This window comes from Primulina tabacum, chromosome 1 (assembly GCF_025594145.1).
Source record: "Primulina tabacum isolate GXHZ01 chromosome 1, ASM2559414v2, whole genome shotgun sequence".
In the NCBI taxonomy this organism is placed as follows: Eukaryota; Viridiplantae; Streptophyta; class Magnoliopsida; order Lamiales; family Gesneriaceae; genus Primulina; species Primulina tabacum.
The window spans coordinates 5,382,209-5,404,309 of record NC_134550.1 but is presented as its reverse complement, the minus strand read 5'-3'; the positions used below and the strand labels follow the sequence as shown (position 1 = coordinate 5,404,309).

General features: G+C 35.9%; 3 protein-coding genes across 3 annotated transcripts; 1 reads left to right on the top strand and 2 right to left on the bottom strand.

Annotated features, from left to right (window-relative positions):
* Nucleotides 1-724: 724 nt before the first annotated feature.
* On the bottom strand, nt 725-3,165 carry LOC142537080 (L-ascorbate oxidase homolog). The gene is made up of 2 exons (XM_075642642.1): nt 1,729-3,165; nt 725-1,318 (listed from the first exon to the last, which is right to left on the bottom strand). Exons 1-2 carry the CDS (start codon nt 3,090-3,092, stop codon nt 1,018-1,020), a joined length of 1,665 nt encoding a protein of 554 aa, XP_075498757.1. The 5' UTR covers nt 3,093-3,165; the 3' UTR covers nt 725-1,017.
* A 778-nt stretch (nt 3,166-3,943) lies between these two features.
* LOC142537075 (protease Do-like 10, mitochondrial) lies at nt 3,944-9,578 on the bottom strand. Its single transcript, XM_075642627.1, has 8 exons — nt 9,003-9,578; nt 8,309-8,554; nt 7,627-7,822; nt 6,093-6,352; nt 5,714-5,841; nt 4,909-5,112; nt 4,704-4,754; nt 3,944-4,403 (listed from the first exon to the last, which is right to left on the bottom strand). The coding sequence occupies exons 1-8, from the start codon at nt 9,466-9,468 to the stop codon at nt 4,161-4,163; spliced, it is 1,794 nt and encodes a 597-aa protein (XP_075498742.1). The 5' UTR covers nt 9,469-9,578; the 3' UTR covers nt 3,944-4,160.
* A 7,632-nt stretch (nt 9,579-17,210) lies between these two features.
* Nucleotides 17,211-21,852, top strand: LOC142537059 (endoglucanase 12). The gene is made up of 6 exons (XM_075642602.1): nt 17,211-17,289; nt 17,465-17,931; nt 19,354-19,661; nt 19,930-20,527; nt 20,803-20,975; nt 21,365-21,852. The coding sequence occupies exons 2-6, from the start codon at nt 17,556-17,558 to the stop codon at nt 21,764-21,766; spliced, it is 1,857 nt and encodes a 618-aa protein (XP_075498717.1). The 5' UTR covers nt 17,211-17,289; nt 17,465-17,555; the 3' UTR covers nt 21,767-21,852.
* The last annotated feature ends 249 nt before the right edge of the window (nt 21,853-22,101 follow it).

Here is a 22,101-nt window from a genome sequence, read left to right as displayed (position 1 = left end):
TTTCATGTGCTCAAGACTAAACAATATTTCCCCATTGGTTTTTCGTGAATAAACTTTCTTGAGATTGCCGCATTATCTCAAGAAAGTAATAAATTTTTTTTTCCGTGAATTATATAATTTATTGTTTTTTATATGTATAATTTTACATGCATTGCATTTTGAACAACTATACAAGTCTATACAAATAAAACTAAATAATTTAATTAAAAAATTTACTCTGTATTAATTAAGTATTAGAGTATATTATATACGGCTTACAAATAAATTATGAAATTGGTGGAAAAATACTCAGAATAATTAATCAAATTTTTAATAACTAATATATTTATCGTAAAAGATTTAAAATATTTTTTTAACTATTTTAAAAAATAATTCTCAGTTATCTAAATTATCTAAAATTAGTAAGGTAATAATAAAACAGAGAAAAATAATTAGAAGAAGGTATGTGACAACAAATCCATTTGACTATTATATGAAAAACATATATATAAAAAAAAGGACTTCCCTAGCTACCACATTATTATCAATGACAGGTAATCTTTTTGAATTCATGTTAAAAACAAAACTTTATTATCAATGGCAGCAGGTTTCTTTGAGATAATGCGGCAATCTATGTGATTTGGGTCGTTGAATGCTACCAAAATATACCATATACACATTTTAAACTTCCTACATGAAATTGAGGACCATAATTATTAAAAAGAAAAGAAAAACAAATATCAAAGCCAATAAATTGTAGCATCATTCTCCACCATAATACACTTCAAAGAACAGATGACAAAAATTGGACAAAGATAAAAACAAGAAAACAATGATCTTCAATTTTCTAGTATTGAACAAAACTTAACGTGGCCATTAATATAGAACCACCATATCCAAATCGTCCTTCTTCACTGTAAAATTCTCTACTATTTTACTATCTTTATTTATTCAATCTGAAGTAATGTATGCCTCATATGCTTCAAGCCAAAGACATGAAAAACTGTCATTTCTTGATATTGCAGATTCTAGAATCGTTCATATGCTGTAAGGTTTTGGCCTTGGCATGTTCTTGACTAGTCCGCATAGCAAAATGTCGTCCTGAATGTTATATTCATCGCGGAGAGAGTGTTCAGGCGAGAGCACGCTAATGTAAAGTTGTTGTCCCAAATAATTCCTTTCTAACAGCATTGATCTCAAGTTCCACATTCCAGCATTGTCCAAAGTTGTCATGACTGCTGCCCAGCTTTTTGGATATACTTGGATTGTGTGTCTGCTAACAGCATCTATTAGATTGTACTTCGTCCTTTTGTCTGCTGTCCATCTCCCAGGCTCAATCCTGTCTCAACATATATTTATGCATGAAATTTATGAATATCTAATAAGTTGAATTTAACATCAAATAGTGGGAAATCTTGCTCTCGCTTCTGGTAGTGAAATCATCTGGTTCAGGTTATTGTTTTCGGTTTCTTGACTTGCGGATTTGGCTTCCAGTAAATAGGTGGTTTTTTAAAATATGAATCTATGAATGGGTAAAAGTGTAACGATCTATCATCTGTTTTTTGGGAAAAAAAATGTTTTAAAACATGGCGTTTTTGCACGAAACTGTCAGGATTATTCGATTCCGATCGTTAAATATCCAATTCAGATTAACATTTTTGTTGGATTTTGGTTTCTTGAACATAGATGGTTCTGTGCACCCGTAATTATGTGCTACAATGGCTATTAGTGTTTTTTAGAATTACTTACGCGACAGGGAAGAACGAATAGCCGTCCAAGTGCCACGATTGAACACTCTTCTCATGGTTTTCGAATATGATCTCAACGAAGTTTCTGAAAATCGCTTGGATCACATTTGGAGCAATGGTGATTTTATCTCCTGCACCAGATGGCGGTTCATCACCAATTAAATCGTATTTGAACACTTTGTTTGCAATCCCAAAGTACTCAGCCAACTTCACTGGTGTCTCTGGATCAATGTGTGAAACTCCATTGACAGCATACCTCAACTTTCCATCAACAGATCCTGCCGAGTTGACGAATTTTATTGTGCGTGTAATGTTGATTTTTCCATAATGGTAGGACCCTTGTGGATTAGGCCTAGCTGCGCTTGCTGTCAAGTTCCAACGAAGGGACCGGAACTGGTTCAACGACCAAGCCCACCCTACTGGAGCCTCTGGCAGAGCGGCTGAGGCTGGATCCTTTCCACCAACATAACGGATTGTTGCTGTGGCAGTGAGTGGTGATTTTGTAAAACGCGTGGACGCAACAAAGAGATAGTCCTTAGGTGCTTGATCAGCCGTGACCAACACTGAGTAGCATTGTCCTAAATGCACATCAAGAGAATCATACACATTCTGCACAGTGTGTGATCCTTCGACCTCCACTAGTTTCATTGGATGGCCTTGAAACCTTGCATTAATGGAATTCTTCATCCCAACATTACATATTCTGTATCTATATACCTTCCCAGGGATCATATTAAACATGGGCTGATCTTTTCCATCACTTTTACCATTCTTTCCATTGATAATAAGCCCATCCGGGCGGCCAAGACTCCGGCCACCATCCAACAGTTTCTTCAAGTTGGAATGGCCCTTCGAGTACCAATCTCCTACAAGCACTGCGTAGTCATCCTCAGGACGATCAAAGGGTACCGGGATCAAGTCACGGCTATGCACAGTGAGGGGGCCATAGCCACCTGCCGCACGGTGGAATGCGGTGGTGGGGTAGTAATAGTAGCTGCCTATCTGATCCTTGACTTGAAAGTGGTAAGTAAAGTTTGTACCCGGCTGAATTGGGCAATTTGTGCCTAATGTTCCATCTTGCCAAGAATTCTTCCTCTGTTGGATGCCATTCCAAGTGAAGAGCAATGGCTCATCGAGGTGGTTGAAGACATTAACAACAATGTTGTTGTTGGAAGTGCAGTTGATCTTTGGTCCCGGGAATTGTCCATTGATTTGAATCACTTGTTGAGGGACACCTAAAGGGGAGAGGGTGGCATAATTGACATTCCAAGTGTAGAACAAGTAAGGATCCTCAGATTTGACCACAAAAACATGTGTTGAAAGAATGGAAATGAGTGTAAGAATCAACAAGTTAATGCTACACATATTTCTATCTTTGTTTGATACTTTTGGTCAGATTTCCTTGAGGAAGAGTTATTGTGGGAGATGATTGTTGTGTCAAAGTTTGGCTTTAAAAAGGTAAAATGGACAAAGGCGAAAATATTGAGGGCCACTGAAATTTTGATGTATTACCGCAAGCAACGTTCTTTTTTGGGGTGGAAGTTTTGTTAGCATTCTCTGATAATAATTTTCAGTTTATTATATTGGCATGAAGTTTTGGTCAACCTCGATCTTCCTGACTTCTCTCTTCCTCTCACACATGTACACTCACTCAACGGAGCCCAAAAAGAAAATTAGCACCACATGTGAACTTCTTGTTGTATTTGCTTCTTCTTCTTCTTTTTTTTTTTTTTTTTTTTTTTTGCAGAAAGTTCACATCGCATAGGCGATTAAGATCCAAACTTTGATTGATACGGTAATTGTAAACTTATTTTAATCAAGGATATATATATATACATTAAAATAACAGTATGTCAAAAAAATTACTCTGAACATTTGCAATATATTAAGCATCATGGATTAAAATCAAATTAATTATCTTTAACATAGATATTTAATTTTTCTTGGTCATTATTAAAATTGAATTTATAATTTTTCAAAAATATATTTTACCAAACATCCACAAATTGATTTTTTTTCACAATAATAAACTGGTTGTGATTACACGTAACGAGTGATTTGTTCCCTAGTACATATACTAAAAAGAAAAATCTTCAAGAGAATTAGATTGTACATCTCATTCAACTATTTGCCTGAATGTACGATTAATCAAGAAATTTGAATCAAGATGAATAGATGACACTCCTAATGGTGTAAATGATTAATTACATACATGGTAAAATAAACATTGAGAATCGAAATTATTCCAAAAAAATGAGATTGCGTTTACATCAAGAAAATTTAAATTAGAATACAACGAAATTAGCTCGATGTCGAATTGCAAGGCAAACGCTAAGAAAACTTGCTCGGACATTCATCCTCCAATATATTCCACAAATTTAGAAATAATTGATATAGAAATCAGCCAGTGAAACAAATAAATTAACCGGAAGCTCATTTTGAGCAAGCGAGCTCAACTTCTGACAGAGTTTGTTCATCAATAAGGTCACTAGACATGGTATGAGGTATTCTATGCCGTTTTAATATTCGAGCTGTTGCGAGTTTTGCAGAATCATAGTTCAAAACAATTACCCTCTCATCATCCAAATCGAATCTCACACTTCCTTTGAAACTATCTTCCACAAGCTGTCGTAAATGTTTCAAGTTGTTAACTTCTATGCCGTTAACCTTCTTCACCTGTAAAATGGAACAAATTGTAAAGAAAGGGAGAGTGAGAAAAGAAATTGCCTACTGTGCGAAGAAATAACCAATACAAACTTCAAATGCAGCTGCTCAAACAAGAATAGCGATTCACAATATCTGAGTTGTCACAGAAAACTATGTATCTGGGCTTAAAAACAACGGTATATGAAAATCTGCCATGATACACTTGTACCTAAAACATTTTACGGAATAGTATTTTCATTTAGTTGAAGCTAGAACAGAGTAAGATCAGCTCATTAAACAGTAAACTTACAGAAACACACTGTTGTATACCTGTAGCTCAGCAAGGCGCTCATAGCCGGTATTGATGTCATCCATTAAGACCTATATAAAATTTGTAACATAGTCAAGAACGAAGTATCTCTCTACGAACAAATAAATGCACATGGATGATGCACATAGTTTTTCACAATGAATGCTCTTTCTCCATAATTCACCACCAACCTGAAACTTGATAATAGAAAGAATAGCTAAGAACCTGCGAGAGGATGACAAGCTGTTCACCAGCTTTCTTTGGCAGCTCTCTAAGTGCTCGTTCACACAACCGACGAGGGGATGTGTTGTACCAGTCTTCTCCATACTCATGGAGAAATGGCTGAGTCAAAGGAATAAAGACAAGGCCGGCAAAGATGAAATAACTTGGAAGTTTATCAAACTGATGAACTGGAACAAGCGGTTCTATCTGCATGTCAAAGAAATTTTGAAGAATCGGCTCAGAATATAGTCAACTAACAGAAATGAAGATAATTTTGACAGCAAAATGTGAGGGCTAAAGATTAAATCACTAAGTGCTGTCATCCTCATGTCGTAATCTACTCCCAAATAGGAATTTTGGTAATAACATGCTGAGCATGTTCAGTTACGGTCTGGGTATCCAGAACTTTGTTAAGAATACGTTTTAGCTTGTGCTACGGGTAAGAGGCGGGAGAGAGTTTTTCTTTCTTGTTGGGAGATAATCTGGGATTTTGATTCTTTAACAGGGCTTCTATTAAAGCTCGGTTATTTAAGAGCATTTTTGTCTTCGATAAATGCATAAATAAAGGTTAATGTTCCTGCTCAAGGAAATGAACATTGATTAAACGGGAAATGATTAGATGTCTATCAATTAAAAATTTGTTTGGCATGCCGATATTACGATATTAAGGCAATTATCCAATTGATGGTTCCTGTCCAGTGAAGAAGCAGCACCAGTAGTTGTAGCAGTAGAAATACAGCACTGTCATGTGTCCAGTCAGATCACAAGAAGCAGTGTTAGGCCAATCTGCAGAAGAAATTGCACTTACAGGACGAAGGGTGACACTGAAGTCATGCTCTTCTCCATTTCTCAAGACTTTAATCTCCGCTGTTTCATTAGGTTTCTTCATGGAGACTAAATGATCAAACGTTATTCGCTCTCTATTCCGGAAAGAAACTGTATCATAAATGAGGCACAACATCAAAACTATTGAAATTAAAATAGCCATGCACTAGAAGTAAAACGATCAGCCACCATAATGTTTTGCAAGTATGAGGCATGTTCCGCAACAAATAGTAAATACCATTTATTCAGTCTCTCAAGTAATTGAAAATGCCTAAGAATTATCAATCGAGCGATCATAAGAGATGTTTTTGAAACACCTCACATAGAATCCTCAAAAGGCACGGAGACATGTTGAAATATACCTGTTCCATCATTTGCTATAGTGGAACCATCAAACGAAAGGATGATATCATCTTTTTTCAGAACTCTATATGCATCAGAGAGAGGATTAATTCTACTGACAAGTATCCCAGTTAAACCAGGTCGCATTTTGAAGTGATCACGAAGTTGTGCATTTTCAGTAGGTTGGCAAGACAATCCCAAGGAGCAGAATCCAACATAATCTCCAGTTTCTTGAACACCAGCAATGAAATGCTTTATCACCGGGACAGGAATAATATAGCTGCAAAATGATAAACAATTACGTGACATTGTATCTAATGACTCCTCCAAGTTTATAAGAACCTATATTATTTAAGAACATGTCTATTCATACATGGACAAATAAAATACAGCAGTAGCACTCAAACACGCCAAATTCAAATAACAATACATTTAGCCACTGACATGGAGAGATGGTGACTGCTTCGACCCGGTTTTGAAGTGACTAGACACTGGTCTTTTACAAGTTTTCCGTGAATAAATTAACATGTTAAATCTTAGGATATTCAATACCCCATGGACTATAAGTTGCTTGCTATACATGTAATTCTAATTATAATTATAATTATAAGAAACTAAAAGCTGAAGAATAACTACGCAGGTCAGAGGGACTGTTTATGTTTAATTTAAAGACAGGGTCAGCCAATCGTACAAGAAAAATACAATTCAATTTCTTTCGCTGCAAATAACTGACTAAACAAAGGTATGTGTATCGTAGATTTTCTGACCTCTTTGGCATAATTGACATAAACTATATTGTCTTGGCCCTTAAGAGATAAATGGCTCATTTGTCTAAAAAGGAATAGATTCCTAATGAGAATCCATATTTAACAGAAGTAGTTCTATGATGCATAACACAAAAAAATATTTCATCACAGCAAAAACAGAATACATAAAAATGGAAAACATTTGCATTGATCAATATGATTCAATTCCTGATTCACTGCCAGTTCAAAAATGATAAAGAGCATCCGTAATTGTGCAAGCATCTTCATAGGGAGTAGGGACAAGTCATTAATTGGTATGACACTCTCTAGGGAAGAAAAGACATGGAAAGTTTCTGGTTATTTATTTTGTTTCTACTCATTCATTTTGAGATACATGAAATTAATTCCAACAACCATGTCCAAGGGCTCTAAATTGTGTAACTCCTATGTCTTGTATAACATGGATTGTCGCATTTGACTAACCAATTTCACCAAAGATAAATAGGCGAATTAGTCATCATCCATAAGCTGCAGCTTCAACAGAGGACAATAATGTTACCAAGGCTGAAAATGCATAACACACCTACCAAATCTAGAATCAAGTTGGCAGCTTGGTGGAAAAGAATAAGTCAGAACTGGACATGGACACCAACTTTAAAATAGATTTGATGTGAGAAATTAAATATGTGTGCCTCCTAACTTTGTAAAAATGAGGTTCTGACACTCAAATTCTCAAGCAAACAATTGGTATGTTCCTAGCAGCCATCTTCTGCCAATGAAATGCAAGGAAAAAACATGATAAATTTACCCAATGTTCTCCGCACCAGAAAGGTTTTGAAATGCTACTCCGACAACTTTGTCACCCATGATTGCTGGGCCTCCACTGTTTCCTGGATTTATAGCTGCATCAATCTGTATTGCCAACAGCTGCGTTGCACCATGTACATATTGTGTTGGCTCAACCCTAGAGACGACCCCTTTTGTAACAGAAATGTTGTCTCCTCCTGCAAAAACATACCTCATTAGTGTAATTTTTCTAATGAAACCAGCGGAAGCTCACTGCTCACAACTTATAATCATAACACAAGAATGTTTAAAGAAGATACAAAACTATTCAATTAGTCAACAATTTAATGAAAGTCGGCCACTCAGCCTACACAAACCCATAAGCAAGATTAGATAATAATAATACAAATAATTTTTGCACTCGTGAACTCGATAAATCCAATCAATAGCAAGCAATTTAAATAGTAATTAAAAGTTAGATACTACATGATAAAGGCCACTTAAAAGTCTGCAGATAGCGCTCAATTTACAATTAAATTTCTCTTCAAAGTCCTAAAATTTACATGCATTGTGCATTTTTTCCAGTTTTCAACCATATATCTTTGAAATAACTTTACAAAAGATTAATTCTGGTTTGCAATCCTGGCCAACGGAGAAATTTTCCTTACTCAAAACGATCTTGCGCACATTTTATGTGACATTACCTTGAGGATAGCCAACAACAGCAACTGCCTCTTGAAGAAAGGGGGTGTCACCAAGTTCCAGAAAGCTCATTCCTTCCCAGAATTCTTCATTTTCAACAACCAGTATAGCCAAATCACATTCATGGCCGACAGCTTGGACCTCTGCCCTGTATTTGGTGGGAGAACCATGCTTTCTTACAAGTACAAATGTATGATCAGCCACAACATGGGCATTTGTCAGGATTTTCCTTCCCGGAATAACAAACCCTGCATCAAATTTCACAAAACCCATAGTCAAAAGAATCATTGAACCACATAGGTGATTTCATAGAAACTTTTAAAGTTAGATGGCTAATATTCTTAGCCCACAAGACACCTGCATGAATGCATCTGGTTGTCTACGGATATGATTTTCTCTTAAAATGTGAGTTGAGGCTAATCTACATCTAAGATCAGGACAGCAAACTTTTTGAAACAGTGTATCATTACAACAATAAATGTCATACAGGAAACATAAGAATTGTTAAAAGAGTTCGCATCTCCATTCATACTACCACTTTGTTAGCTAAAACCAATAGATTGACAGTCATTGGGTCTCATGATTACTCGGCCAGAACAAGCGCGAAGAGGAAACTTTCACGAAAAAGAAAATCTTTTAATCAGTTATGTTATACCAATCTACACGAAATCAAATTGGGCAAAAAGAAATGCAAACCCGAGCCCATTGTTTCACGCTGAGACTTATTCTGCCAAGGAAGGAAGTAACTGGGGCTACTCGCAACCGTAAATATCTTCACCACAGAATCCAAAGCCAATTCAATTGCAGAATACTCCTCCGGAATAGCACCATATTGCATGGGAACGTAATTCCCTGCCTCCTCATCAGCTTCACCATTCTCAATACCAGTGGTAGGAGTAGCCGCAGCATCGCCAGCTAATATAGAATTTGATATTGAGCAAGTTGAATACAATTTAATCCAGGAGGAACAAAAACCACTGCAACTTATTCCACTGCTAAAGTTGGAAATCACAATGCGAGCAAAAGGAGACTGGATGGGATTGTTAAAGGGAGAATAATGATGAGAAAAGACAGCTCTACTACTGCTTCCTAGGGGGTCGTGAGTGAACCTCAGCCTCCGAAACGCCCTATGCGCGGCGGCGCATGATCGACTTACTAGCATAACCGCGTCAGGACGAAGGCGGAGGCGAAAAAACCTCCGGGTCAGGGTTTTAGGGCATCTCCAACGGCGACAGTCTGGTCAGTCTATCCCTTTTTGATAGAAACAATTTACTGCTTCACGGAAAATATTATATTTTGTGTAAATAATATTATTTATTATTTTACTCCATCTCATGAAATTCTATCGTATTACAGAGTTTATACTATTTTCAGTAAACACGAAAAATTTATTTATTAATTTTTTTTACTAATTATCGATAGATGTGGGAAATGGGAATGACTTAGATTCTAAACTCGATATATTATAATTTAACTTGGTGCATTTGCTAGTCCACAAATTTCAACGACCGTTAACAAAATTATTTCGTCCTAAGACATCATTTGGTTTGTATAATATAATAAGATGTTGGATAAAATATTTCATCTTTAGTCGTGTATATTTCTATTTTCGGTAATTTTGTTCATTTTTTGTCGGGATTGTTGATGTGATATTACATATGTCAAAACTATATTACCACAGTATTGGTGATACATAAGCGTCACGTTGGGTAAAAAAACTAAAATTGTCAACAATAAAAAAACAAAAATAACGGATTAAAATGAAATTTAACCTTCCACTCAACATAAAATCACCAATATAGAAGAATTTTACTAGTCAATGTTTATGCTACCTACTTTATTTAAATTTATTTTTTGTCTTCAAATGAAATATGCTCAATTTCGAACGCATATAAAGATTTTTCATGTTACAAATATCATTGTCATCGTCATCATTCAAAGTGATTGCAATTTTAAACACATATAAAGATTTATATTTGGAATTGTAATTAGATAAAGCTCTGCAAGATATAGACAACCGCCAAAAAAACGAAAAATTTGCATTTTCAGATACGGAATTCATTTATGCTGTCACTTTCAAAAATCAAACAAATGGAACAGAAAATTTAAACTTCTCACTTGGCCAGGGTAAAATCGAAGCTTTTCTTCGAGTTTTCGAACTTATTAGGTATTAGAAACGAAGGCAGTTATTAATGAACTAAAAACTCCAACATATACCAGTACATGGGTGAAGTATTTATAGACGTACATATTGACATGTGTATTGACTAAAATAGACACCTAATCATTTTATTTCTTTATATATTCTCAATACTCCCCCTCAAGATGGAGCGTGTATGTTATGCACACCCATCTTGGACAAAAGGCTGTGAAAACGAGATGGTAGCAATGGTTTTGTGAGAAGATCGGCTAACTGTAATTGCGAAGAGACATGCATGAGTCTAACCAATCCAGCTTGAACCTTTTCTCGCACAATATGACAATCAATGTCAATATGTTTAGTACGCTCGTGGAAGACCGGATTGGAGGCGATATGCACAGCTGCTTGACTATCACAAAACAACACAGCTGGTTTATCACACACAACACCAAGGTCTTTGATCAAAGACATGATCCATAGCACCTCACAAGTTGACGAAGCCATGGAACAATACTCCGCTTCTGCAGATGACTTAGACACGGTATGTTGCTTCTTAGACCACCATGAAATCAAAGACTCACCGAGAAAGACACAAAAACCAGTGACTGACCGTCGTGTGTCCGAGCATGTTGCCCAATCCGCATCAGAGAAGAATTTCAGATTGAGGTCAGAACTTGATTTGTACAGCAGTCCTTGCCCAACTGTCCCTTTGATGTATTTAAGTACATTCATCGCAGCCTCTAGGTGGGGAACTCGCGGTTTGGAGACATATTGACTTAGCTTGTGCACGGCATAAGCTAAGTCTGGCCGAGTAATGGTAAGATACAACATTTTTCCAATTAATCGTCTATACAAAGCTGGGTCAGAGATCAACTCCCCTTCGTCTTGAGACAATTTTTGATTAGCATCCATAGGTATGGACCGAGATTTACATCCAAGAAGTCCAGAATCTGTGAGTAATTTGAGCACATAATGCCTTTGACAGATGGATATCCCTTGCTTTGATCTTGCAACCTCTATTCCCAAGAAATATTTTAGGTCGCCCAGATCTTTTAGCCGAAATTTATTGTCCAAAAATACTTTTAAATCCGAGGCTTCTTGTTCACAGTTGGTGGCTATTACTATATCATCAACATATACCAATAATGCCATAAAAATGCCTGCTCGAGTTCTGGTGAAGAGAGAATGATCAGCTGAGGATTGTGTGAAGCCAATACTTATCAAGGTAGAAGAGAATTTTTCAAACCATTGCCGTGAATCTTGCTTAAGTCCATAAAGTGACTTGTGCAATCTGCAAATAGCATTCGTGGGTAATGTCTCCCCCTCTCTGCAATACCCAGGAGGCAGAGACATATAAACTTCCTCTTTCAAGTCACCATGGAGGAAAGCGTTATTAACATCAAGCTGGAGTAAGAACCAGCCACGAACAGCAGCAATAGCTAACAAAGACTTGACAGAAACGAGCTTGGCCACGGGTGAGAAAGTCTCAAAATAATCAATCCCCTCTTGTTGCGTATACCCTTTTGCAACAAGACGAGCTTTATAACGTTGCAACACTCCATCAGCAGAGAACTTTGCCTTATAGACCCAACGACAGCCAATTACAGATTTCCTGTATGGCAAAGAAACCACAGACCAAGTATTATTATTTTCCAAAGCATGGAGTTCTTCAACCATAGCCTGTCTCCATTCAGGAATCACAACAGCTTGAGAGAATGTATCAGGTTCAATGACTGAAGAAATATTATTGACAGATGTAGTGAATGAAGAGGAGAGTCTCTTCGAATCAAGGACTGAACTAAGAGGATAGACTGTGGAAGATGGCAAGTAAGAAGCTGTAAGGAAGCAATGATAATCACGAAGGTGTGACGGTTGAATGACACGGCGTTGAGGACGTGTGGAACCAGAAGTATCTTGGAGAGGGATATGAGATGGCAGTACTCTATCAGAAAAAAAATCAGGAGGAGGAAGGACTTTAACATCCTTGAAAGGGAAAATATCTTCATGGAAGATGACATCTCGCGAAATGTATGTCTCATTTGTGTCAAGGTCTAAAAGCTTATATCCCTTATACCCCGGTGGATATCCTAAAAATATGGACTTGATAGCACGAGGAGAGAACTTATGACGAGAAGATAGGAGTGTGGAGCCATAGCACAAACATCCAAAAACCTTCAAATGATCATACGAAGGATACTTACAATATAACAACTCAAAAGGTGTTTTGTGTGAAAGAAGTGAGGATGGGGTGCGATTAATGACATAAACCGCAGTAAGAATGCAATCACTCCAATAACCTAGTGGTATATTCGATCGGAACAATAGAGCCCGAGCAACATTCAATACGTGTTGATGTTTTCTTTCAACAACGGAATTTTGTTGAGGACGTTCGACACAAGAATGATGGTGTATAATGCCTTTTGCCTTAAAAAACTCAGCAAGATTAAGCTCAGGTGCATTATCGCTTCGAACAGCTTTAATGCGAGAATTAAACTGAGTGAAAATCAGCTCGTAAAAGGATGCAAATATACTGGACACATCAGACTTGTTTCTTAACAGATACACCCAAGTAAACCGGGTATGATCATCGACAATGGTCAAGAAATATTTGTATCCTTCGACTGATATTGAAGCAAAAGGACCCCATATATCAATATGCACTAGATCAAAGGAATGTTCACGCAATAAATTGTTCGAAACAAAAGGTAAACGTTTTTGCTTTGAAAGATGACAAATAGAACAATGAGGCAAAACTTTACGTGATGTACCCAATTTCAACTCATTGTTTACAACAGTAATACTATCAAAATGGGGGTGTCCCAATCGAAAATGCCACACATCAGTATTATTGGAGGACACACTACAAGAAAATGGCAAGGATATACCTGATTCTTCAAAAACGTAGAGATTGCCAATTCGTCTACCCATCCCAATCGTCTTCATGTGACGAATATCCTGAATATGACAAGCATCATTTAGGAAAGACACTAAACACGGAATTTGATTCGTGAGAGAGCTGATAGAGAGCAAATTGAACTGAAAATTTGGAACATATAGTACATCAGTAAGCTGAATATTGTTTGACAACCAAACTGTCCCAATATGTGTGACCGATATAGTGAAACTGTTTGGCAAGATAACCTTGGAGTCAATTTTCTTGCAAAAGTGAAAAGAAGACATATTACAACAAATGTGATGAGTTGCTCCAGTATCTAGCACCCAATCTTTACGGGAGACAGAGGTAAAAGAATGAGATAAAGAATTGATACCATTGAAACAAGATACAATAGGTCCTTGTTGCTGCTGTGAATCTGAAATGGATCCAGCATCAGTCTGGAGTTTGGTGGTCAACAATTCAATAAGTTGCCTACACTGCCCTGCAGTTAAAGTATCGGCTGAGGTACTTGTTGATTCTGGAGCAGGGGCTTGACATACATATGCTCTCCCCTTTTGTTGTTGGATAAATTTTGGATGTCCAGGTGGGAATCCATGAAGCTTGTAGCATTTATCAACTGTGTGCCCAGGGAAGTTACAATGCGAGCATATTAATGTATCACGCTTGCCTCCTTTCACATTCTGGAATTTCTTAGGCGCAATAATGGAAGCCGGTGATGCAAGGGCTAGTGGTTGATCTACAACAGTTTTGGAGGAATTTATACCAATAGAGCGTTGTCGTTCTTCTTGAACAACCAAGGCAAACACTTTCGAGATTACAGGAAGCGGTTCTAACATAAGTACCTGTGCACGAACCTGTGCATATGATTCATTTAATCCCATCAAAAATTGCATTACACAATCTTGATTGTGATAAGACGCCAATTCTTTCATAGAACCACAGGTACATGCTGCCACAGGATGATAATCCTTCAATTCATCCCAAAGGATGCGCAGCTTTGTATAATAAGTGTTTACATCCATGGATCCCTGATGCAAACCAGTTAGCAACTTCTTAATTTGGAAAATCCGTGGAGCATTGCTTTCAAGGAATCGCTCCTTCAAATCTATCCAGACTTCACGAGCAGTAGATAGATACATCAAGCTATCTGCAATTTCTTTGCTAACTGAATTCAATATCCACGAGATGACCATGCTATTGCATCGATTCCATGCTCCATACAATAGATCATTAGTATGTGGCCGAATGATGTCTTCATCAATGAATCCTAACTTATTTTTAGCAGTCAATGCCATAGAAAACGATCGACTCCAAGTATTGTAGTTTGAACCTGTCAATTGATGGGAGACGAGCAGTAACCCTGGATGATCTCCATTGTGAAGGAAGAATGGGCTACTTGAATCCTCTGAAATACCACGATTAGGCTAGGGATTAGCCATATTGTTGCCTTTCACCATTTTCTGTAGATCTGAAAAAGAAGAAGCAGAAATCAGAGACGCGAAGCTCTCTGCTCTGATACCATATTAGAAACGAAGGCAGTTATTAATGAACTAAAAACTCCAACATATACCAGTACATGGGTGAAGTATTTATAGACGTACATATTGACATGTGTATTGACTAAAATAGACACCTAATCATTTTATTTCTTTATATATTCTCAATATTAGGAACAAAGATTCCAAAAAATCTAAAAAATCACACGGCTAAATTCGATTTTTTCTTCAAGTTGAGCTGACACTAACGGGATTAATTCGCCGAAATCCCACTGTGTAAAGGGTTAATCAAAGGTTTTTTTGAGATTTTTTCACATGCAATCTACCAATTTTATGGTATGTCACACGATATTCATATCTATTATTATATTCAAGCTATCGGTCGTATCAAATATTATTTTATAAAAAAAATTAAAAGTTTTATTATTATTATAATAGTATTATTAATATATTTATTTGTGGTTAGCAATTGATGTGTCTTCTTAAACGTACATTTTAAAAAAAGTATTGGTCAACTTTTTTATTTATATACGATTAGGCTGGATGTAGACATTATTTTTAAGAAAAGAATAAATGTTTAATATCGAATTTTTAAGTGGCTATTTGAAAAATAAAAAAAAAATATTCATTGTCTAAATATAATATAAAAATATAATTTCATTATTTTAAAAGTATGGTACGAAGTAAAAACCAAAAACTACATGTATGGCGCGGCCAACCGACTTGCTCATCGGATGGCTCGTGAAGCTTCTAATGCTTCTTCTTATGTTGTATAGTGTTCTGGTGATATACTAGATTGATTACTTAGTATTATGAATCAAGATATTTTGAAGTAATGCATATGATTTATTTTTAAAAAAATGTTATTTTTAAAGCAACTCATGCGTCCAAGGATTACTTCTTTTATTGCTAAAAAATAATATTTCTTTAAAAAAAAACTTGGTAATTCTTTTTAGAAGATTATAAGATGTCGAAATAGAAAACTCGAAAAGAGAAAACATTAATCTTATTGTATAATGTTATTTTTGTAATTATGATATGATAAAAGAAATATATATTAATATCAAACATATTTAAATTCTATATATATTTAGTTTATATTTTCTACGTACCATGCTCAATTCTGTGTTCATCAATAAACTGTTACCTATCTATTAGACGTGATAAATCATATCTAAATTATACATGTAATAGATGTGACATAATGAATGAACATCATATCAAAACTGTATACAAATTATCTTATTTTACATAATTATCTTGACAAGTAAAATCTTAAAAACTCCGAAATCTGAGAGATTTTCAAATATGGTGGAGCCAAGAGTTTAAACCAAAATTTTCTAAAATGAGGAGGCAAACAAATATTTTTAGACAAAAATATACTTTCTCCGTCTCAATTTCCAAATATAAACGACTATTTTTTTCGTTATCAAACATATAGTTCAATTTCCATAATTTTTTACCAATCTATATCTAGCGTTAAATATTTCCAAAATTTTTTTATTCTATTAAAAAACTAAATAAATAAAGGTAAATGATTTTTTTTTAAAATTACTTTTCCAATAAATTTTTTTAATGTGTGAAAACATGTATACATATGAGACGGATGAAGTATACTTTAAATTTAAACCTCCAAGAGGATATATAATAAGAAACACATTTATGTTTTTTAATCAATTATAATTTCAATCTAATCACCTACCAGACTCTTATACAAATCCTGCCGGTGACAAGTCGAGGGGGCATGGGTAATATCTGGTTCGGGAAGTTTTGGGTTGGGTTTACTTAATTTTGCTTTCGGATTTTGTGCTTTTTGACTGCCTGTTTCTTCCCCATAAAACTTAATTTTTTATTTTATTTTATTTTTTCCCAATACTTTTGTTTTTCTAACTGCCCTTTTCTTGAACAAGGAAAACCTAGCAAAAAAATGTGAAAAATAAATAAATATATATATACACACACAAAAAAACAAATATGGTAAATACAAATTCAAAACAATGTTCAATATTTTTGGGGCCATTTCCCATTTCATTACTAAATTAAGGATGTTTTCGTAGGAAAGTTCCTATCGACCCCCAAAAAAGTTTTATTAGCTGACAATTAATGTTAAATATTAGCTGTTCTACATTAATTCACAGTTCATCATCACTCCAGCTTTCAGTCAATATCCCAGTCTAGCATAAAACCTCATTAAATTAAATTTAATTAAAAAAATCCACTAAAGCTCATAATATATTATTGGAACAAATCCCATAGAAAATGTCAACTTTCTCCTATTATTTTATTATTATATTTTTAATAAATATTTATTTTCTTTTAATTCTAAACGCGGGTTGTCTCTATATATAATGGTTTAACAAACATATATACATATATATATACACACACACTTACATGGAAGAGTAGCACATTGAAGAACGATGGATTCTTTCTAGATCATCAAAAATCCAGGTGATTACATATATATACATATATATGTATGTATATTTCTCTGTGAATCGTAATAATAAATTTTACATATATCATTAAGTCGATTGTATGCATGAATCTGCATTCATTATTGAGATCCAATTCATTTGATAAAATAATTAACAGTCAATTATTTCCATTGTGTTCTTGATTTTAGGGGATCCCTTTTCACATTTCTCTTCACTCCTATGATTTTTCCATAGAAAAAAGTGAGTCTTTATATATATAATATTTTTTTTAAAAAAAAAATGCAAAATCATTGGGGAGGAACGTTGGAGATCAACGGCGGAGATTCGACGGTGGCGGACGACAAGAGCAAGAACTTGGATTGGGACAGGGCTTCATATGCGAACCAACATTACAACAATCTAGATGAGACGCAACAAAGTTGGCTATTAGGACCGAAGGAGAAGAAGAAAAAGAAATATGTCGATTTGGGCTGCATCGTGTGCAGCCGAACCGTGTTGAAATGGACATTATTGTCATTTCTCATAGCCTTCGTCGTGATCGGGCTCCCGATCATCATAGCCAAGTCGTTGCCTAAGCACAAAGCCAAGCCTCAGCCGCCGGATAATTACACGGTTGCCCTTCACAAAGCCCTGCTCTTCTTCAACGCCCAAAAATGTACGTTTTCTCATCTCTCTCACTTTAATTCCTTTCTCACTTATAAGTCAATGTTAGATTTCCGTTATTTACTTAATTGTGCAACTTTAAATATATATATATATATATATATATATATATATATTTTTATATATATATATATATTCTTGATCCATTTTAGAATTTATATTGTATGTACACGACAAAATAAAATCTAGCCTTTTTGATCAAAATATATTCGACTTTTAACCTTACTTTGGTCCTTGTTTTAATAAATATATGAATATTATTTTGTGATAATAAAAAAATAAAATATGTAAAAAAGAGAACTGACCAAAATTATAATATACATCCTACTAACCCTCTCAACCTTATTTTCTCAATAAGCATGTCATTATCATAAAATAAATTACCAAAAAAATAAATTGTAGCATATAGTTACAATTTAAGCTGAGAATTGTATAATATTAATTTCAAAACAAGAGGTCGGGAGTCAAATTTTATATAGAAAATACTATTTTTATTTGTCTTTTTATTTTTTTTGAAAAGGATAGTTGACTTTCACTTGTTTTTTTTTTAATAGAAACTTTCAATAATATTATTATAATATATTATAGTTCTACGTGATAGGCACGAACAATTTAAAATGGATTGCTCACTTTGTACAATGCATTTGGTCTAGCGATACAGAAATGAAATCACCGATGGATCGGTTATATGTATCTATCTACTATAATAATAATAATAATAAAAAATGAAATGTAAAGGGTATTGTGTCGACGGAAAAACAATTAATGATTATAGGGTGAAAATATATTTTAATATTTTAAAGAGAGAATAAGAAATAGTAAATGAATTGGTCAAAGAAACTTATACTACAATAATTATACACAATATGATTTAAACTGTTAAATTAATGTAAAACAACAGCATATATTCAATCATAATACCTTAAAAACCATGCACTATACTACATTATATTATATCATAATTGATATTAGTTTTGATGAGATGTTACTAAGTTCCTGCCACGGTCGGCCTAAACGCGCTTTGTTTTTACTATCTTTCTTATACGGATCATAGAAGCTAGTGTGGGCAATTCTTGATTGATCTTAGTTCATAGAATCAAACTGATCTTGGATACATTATTCAGTTGTCCAAATTTAATTTGTCACATGTCCCGGTCAACTTTGGACCTTTAGATTGTATTAGGACATTACTCTTATGCTAACAAGAACTTAACCCTCCTTTCCCTGATAGTGTACGAGGTGTGTACCAAGACCACGACTCCGGTGTATCAAAACAATAAATAAATAGTTCTTATCATAGTTTGTCCAGGCGGTCAGGCTCTTAAAGGATCTCTTGGCGTAAAATTTGTTATGCTTTTCAATAGTTAAAAAATCTAGGTAAAGCGATAATTACAGAACTCATAATTTGTTGCAGCCGGGAAATTACCGAAAAACAACGGTATCCCATGGAGACGAGATTCCGGCCTCCAAGACGGATCGGATGCAACGGACGTGAAGGGTGGACTAGTGGGTGGGTACTACGACGCCGGAGACAACACCAAGTTTCATTTCCCGATGTCGTTTGCGATGACGATGTTGAGTTGGAGTGTGATCGAGTACGAACACAAGTATCGAGCCATCGGCGAGTATGACCATGTCACGGACCTGATCAAATGGGGTACCGATTATTTGCTCCTTACTTTCAACTCTTCGGCTACCAAAATCGACAAAATCTACGGCCAGGTAATTAGCATGCGCAATGTGATGTATTTGATTTGTTAAAATATATCTTTGGATCTCCAAAATCATATTTTAATTTGATTTTGAAATCCAAATCCCATGGAATCCTTCCAAATCCGGTGGCGAAACACACCGTTAATTCCTTGCATTATCAATCTAGTAACATACCAACACCAAACCAAAAAATTGAAAAATATGATATAATTCATCGTATACCAAATTCCCCTTCAATAATGTCACCATAATTTCTCACTACATGAACTGCATACAGGTTGGCGGATCCCAAAACGGGTCCCAAACACCAGACGACCACTACTGCTGGGAGAGACCCGAAGACATGGACTACCCTCGTAAGTCCATATCTATCAGCTCCGGCCCTGAGCTAGCCGGAGAAATGGCCGCCGCACTCGCCTCTGCCTCCATCGTCTTCCGTAACAACCCCACGTACTCAAAGAAACTCGTCTCCGGCGCCAAAACCGTCTTTGCCTTCGCCCGTGACGGGGGTAGAAGGACAGCTTACAGCCGAGGGAATCCCTACATCGCGCCATACTACAACTCGACCAATTACTACGACGAGCACATGTGGGGCGCCGCGTGGCTGTTCTACGCAACTGGGAATAGCTCTTACTTCTCGTTGGCGACAAATCCGGGGATTCCTCGTAACGCCAAGGCATTTTACATGATCCCGGATTTGAGTGTGCTGAGTTGGGAGAACAAGTTACCCGCCGCTATGCTTCTCCTGACCAGAATTAGGCTGTTCCTTAGCCCGGGGTACCCGTACGAGGATATGTTGAGGAGTTACCACAACGTTACTGGGCTCACCATGTGTTCTTACCTTAAGAGATACAACGTTTTTAACTGGACTCGAGGTACAATATTACTTCCCCATGCACGCTGTGTTATGTAGGATTCTTCGATACTGGCAGAAGGATAACGGATTGATTTGTTCATATGGGACAGATCACGATTGATTTAGCCTATGTGGTCATATCCCATCTGTCAATGCTGACAGATGGGTTCATCGAAAAAACCGTGTTATGGTTACTTCGATCCTAGCAGAAAAGTAGTGCCCTGCTGCCGGGTACAAAATTTCCGTGTAATATATATTTCTTGGGGAGATTTACTTTGAAGCGTGTGTGTGCAGGTGGATTGATTGAACTGAATCATGGAAGGGCGCAGAACTTGCAGTATGTGGCGAATGCGGCATTCTTGGCTTCTGTGTTTGCGGATTACTTGAATGCCAGCGGGGTTCCTGGTTGGTATTGCGGCGGGGACTTTCTTCCTATCTCTATTCTTAAAGACTTCGCCACTTCTCAGGTAATTTTTTCTATATGTTTTGAGTTATGCTTGTAATAATATCTATTGTTTTTGTACTTCATTTTTTTTCCTATTTTTATGTTAGTAGTTTAATATATTAAACTTTAATATCTAAAATTACTAATAACCTTTTATATGGGTGAACAGTAGATCTCCATAAAAATAGGCAAATTTCATGTACGGTATTGTCAAATATGAGTCATCGTGAGACCATCTCACAAGAGATCTACTCATAACAAGTAACTACATGGCATTCGAAAACTTCAGATTCAATCTTGAAAACTCATTGCTTAATTATCATGAATTATTATCTTATTTTATAAATGTTATTGTTATTATTGGTGCTAATATGTGTATGTTTTCGTGTTTTGATATGTATGTACACATAGTTGAACTACATATTGGGAGCAAATCCCATGAAGATGAGCTACGTAGTGGGCTACGGCGACAAGTATCCTAAACACGTCCACCACCGTGGTGCCTCCATCCCCAACGACAAAACTAGATACTCCTGCACCGGCGGATGGCGGTGGCGCGACGCTAAAACTGCCAATCCCAATAACATCGTAGGTGCCATGGTGGGCGGCCCCGACCGCTTCGACAACTTCAGGGATGTCCGAACAAATTACAGCTACACCGAGCCAACTGTAGCTGGAAATGCCGGCCTCGTGGCTGCGCTGGTTTCTCTCACTTCGAGCGGTGGCGTTGGAGTGGATAAGAATACCATGTTTTCGGCAGTGCCGCCAATGTACCCCGCGAACCCTCCACCCCCGCCGCCGTGGAAGCCTTAGTGATTGAGAGAAATATATATTTTCTGAGGAGACGGATATATAATTTTATAAATTCTCAACAACTAATCATCATTATATTATTATTACTACTCTTTGTACAAAAAAACATTTCTTCATGTAAACAGACACGAACAGATTTTTTAATTTAAATGTATTTTCTCGTCTACTGAGGATTTATCCAATTTATAAGCTCTAAAAAAATGTCCTATAACAAAATGTGGACATGAATTGTTTAAGAATTTGTGAACTATTTCAAAGAATTGGGTTATCATAATTTATTTTTTTAAGATATTATTTCAGTACTTTAAAGGATAAAAATATTCCACCTAGCTAAA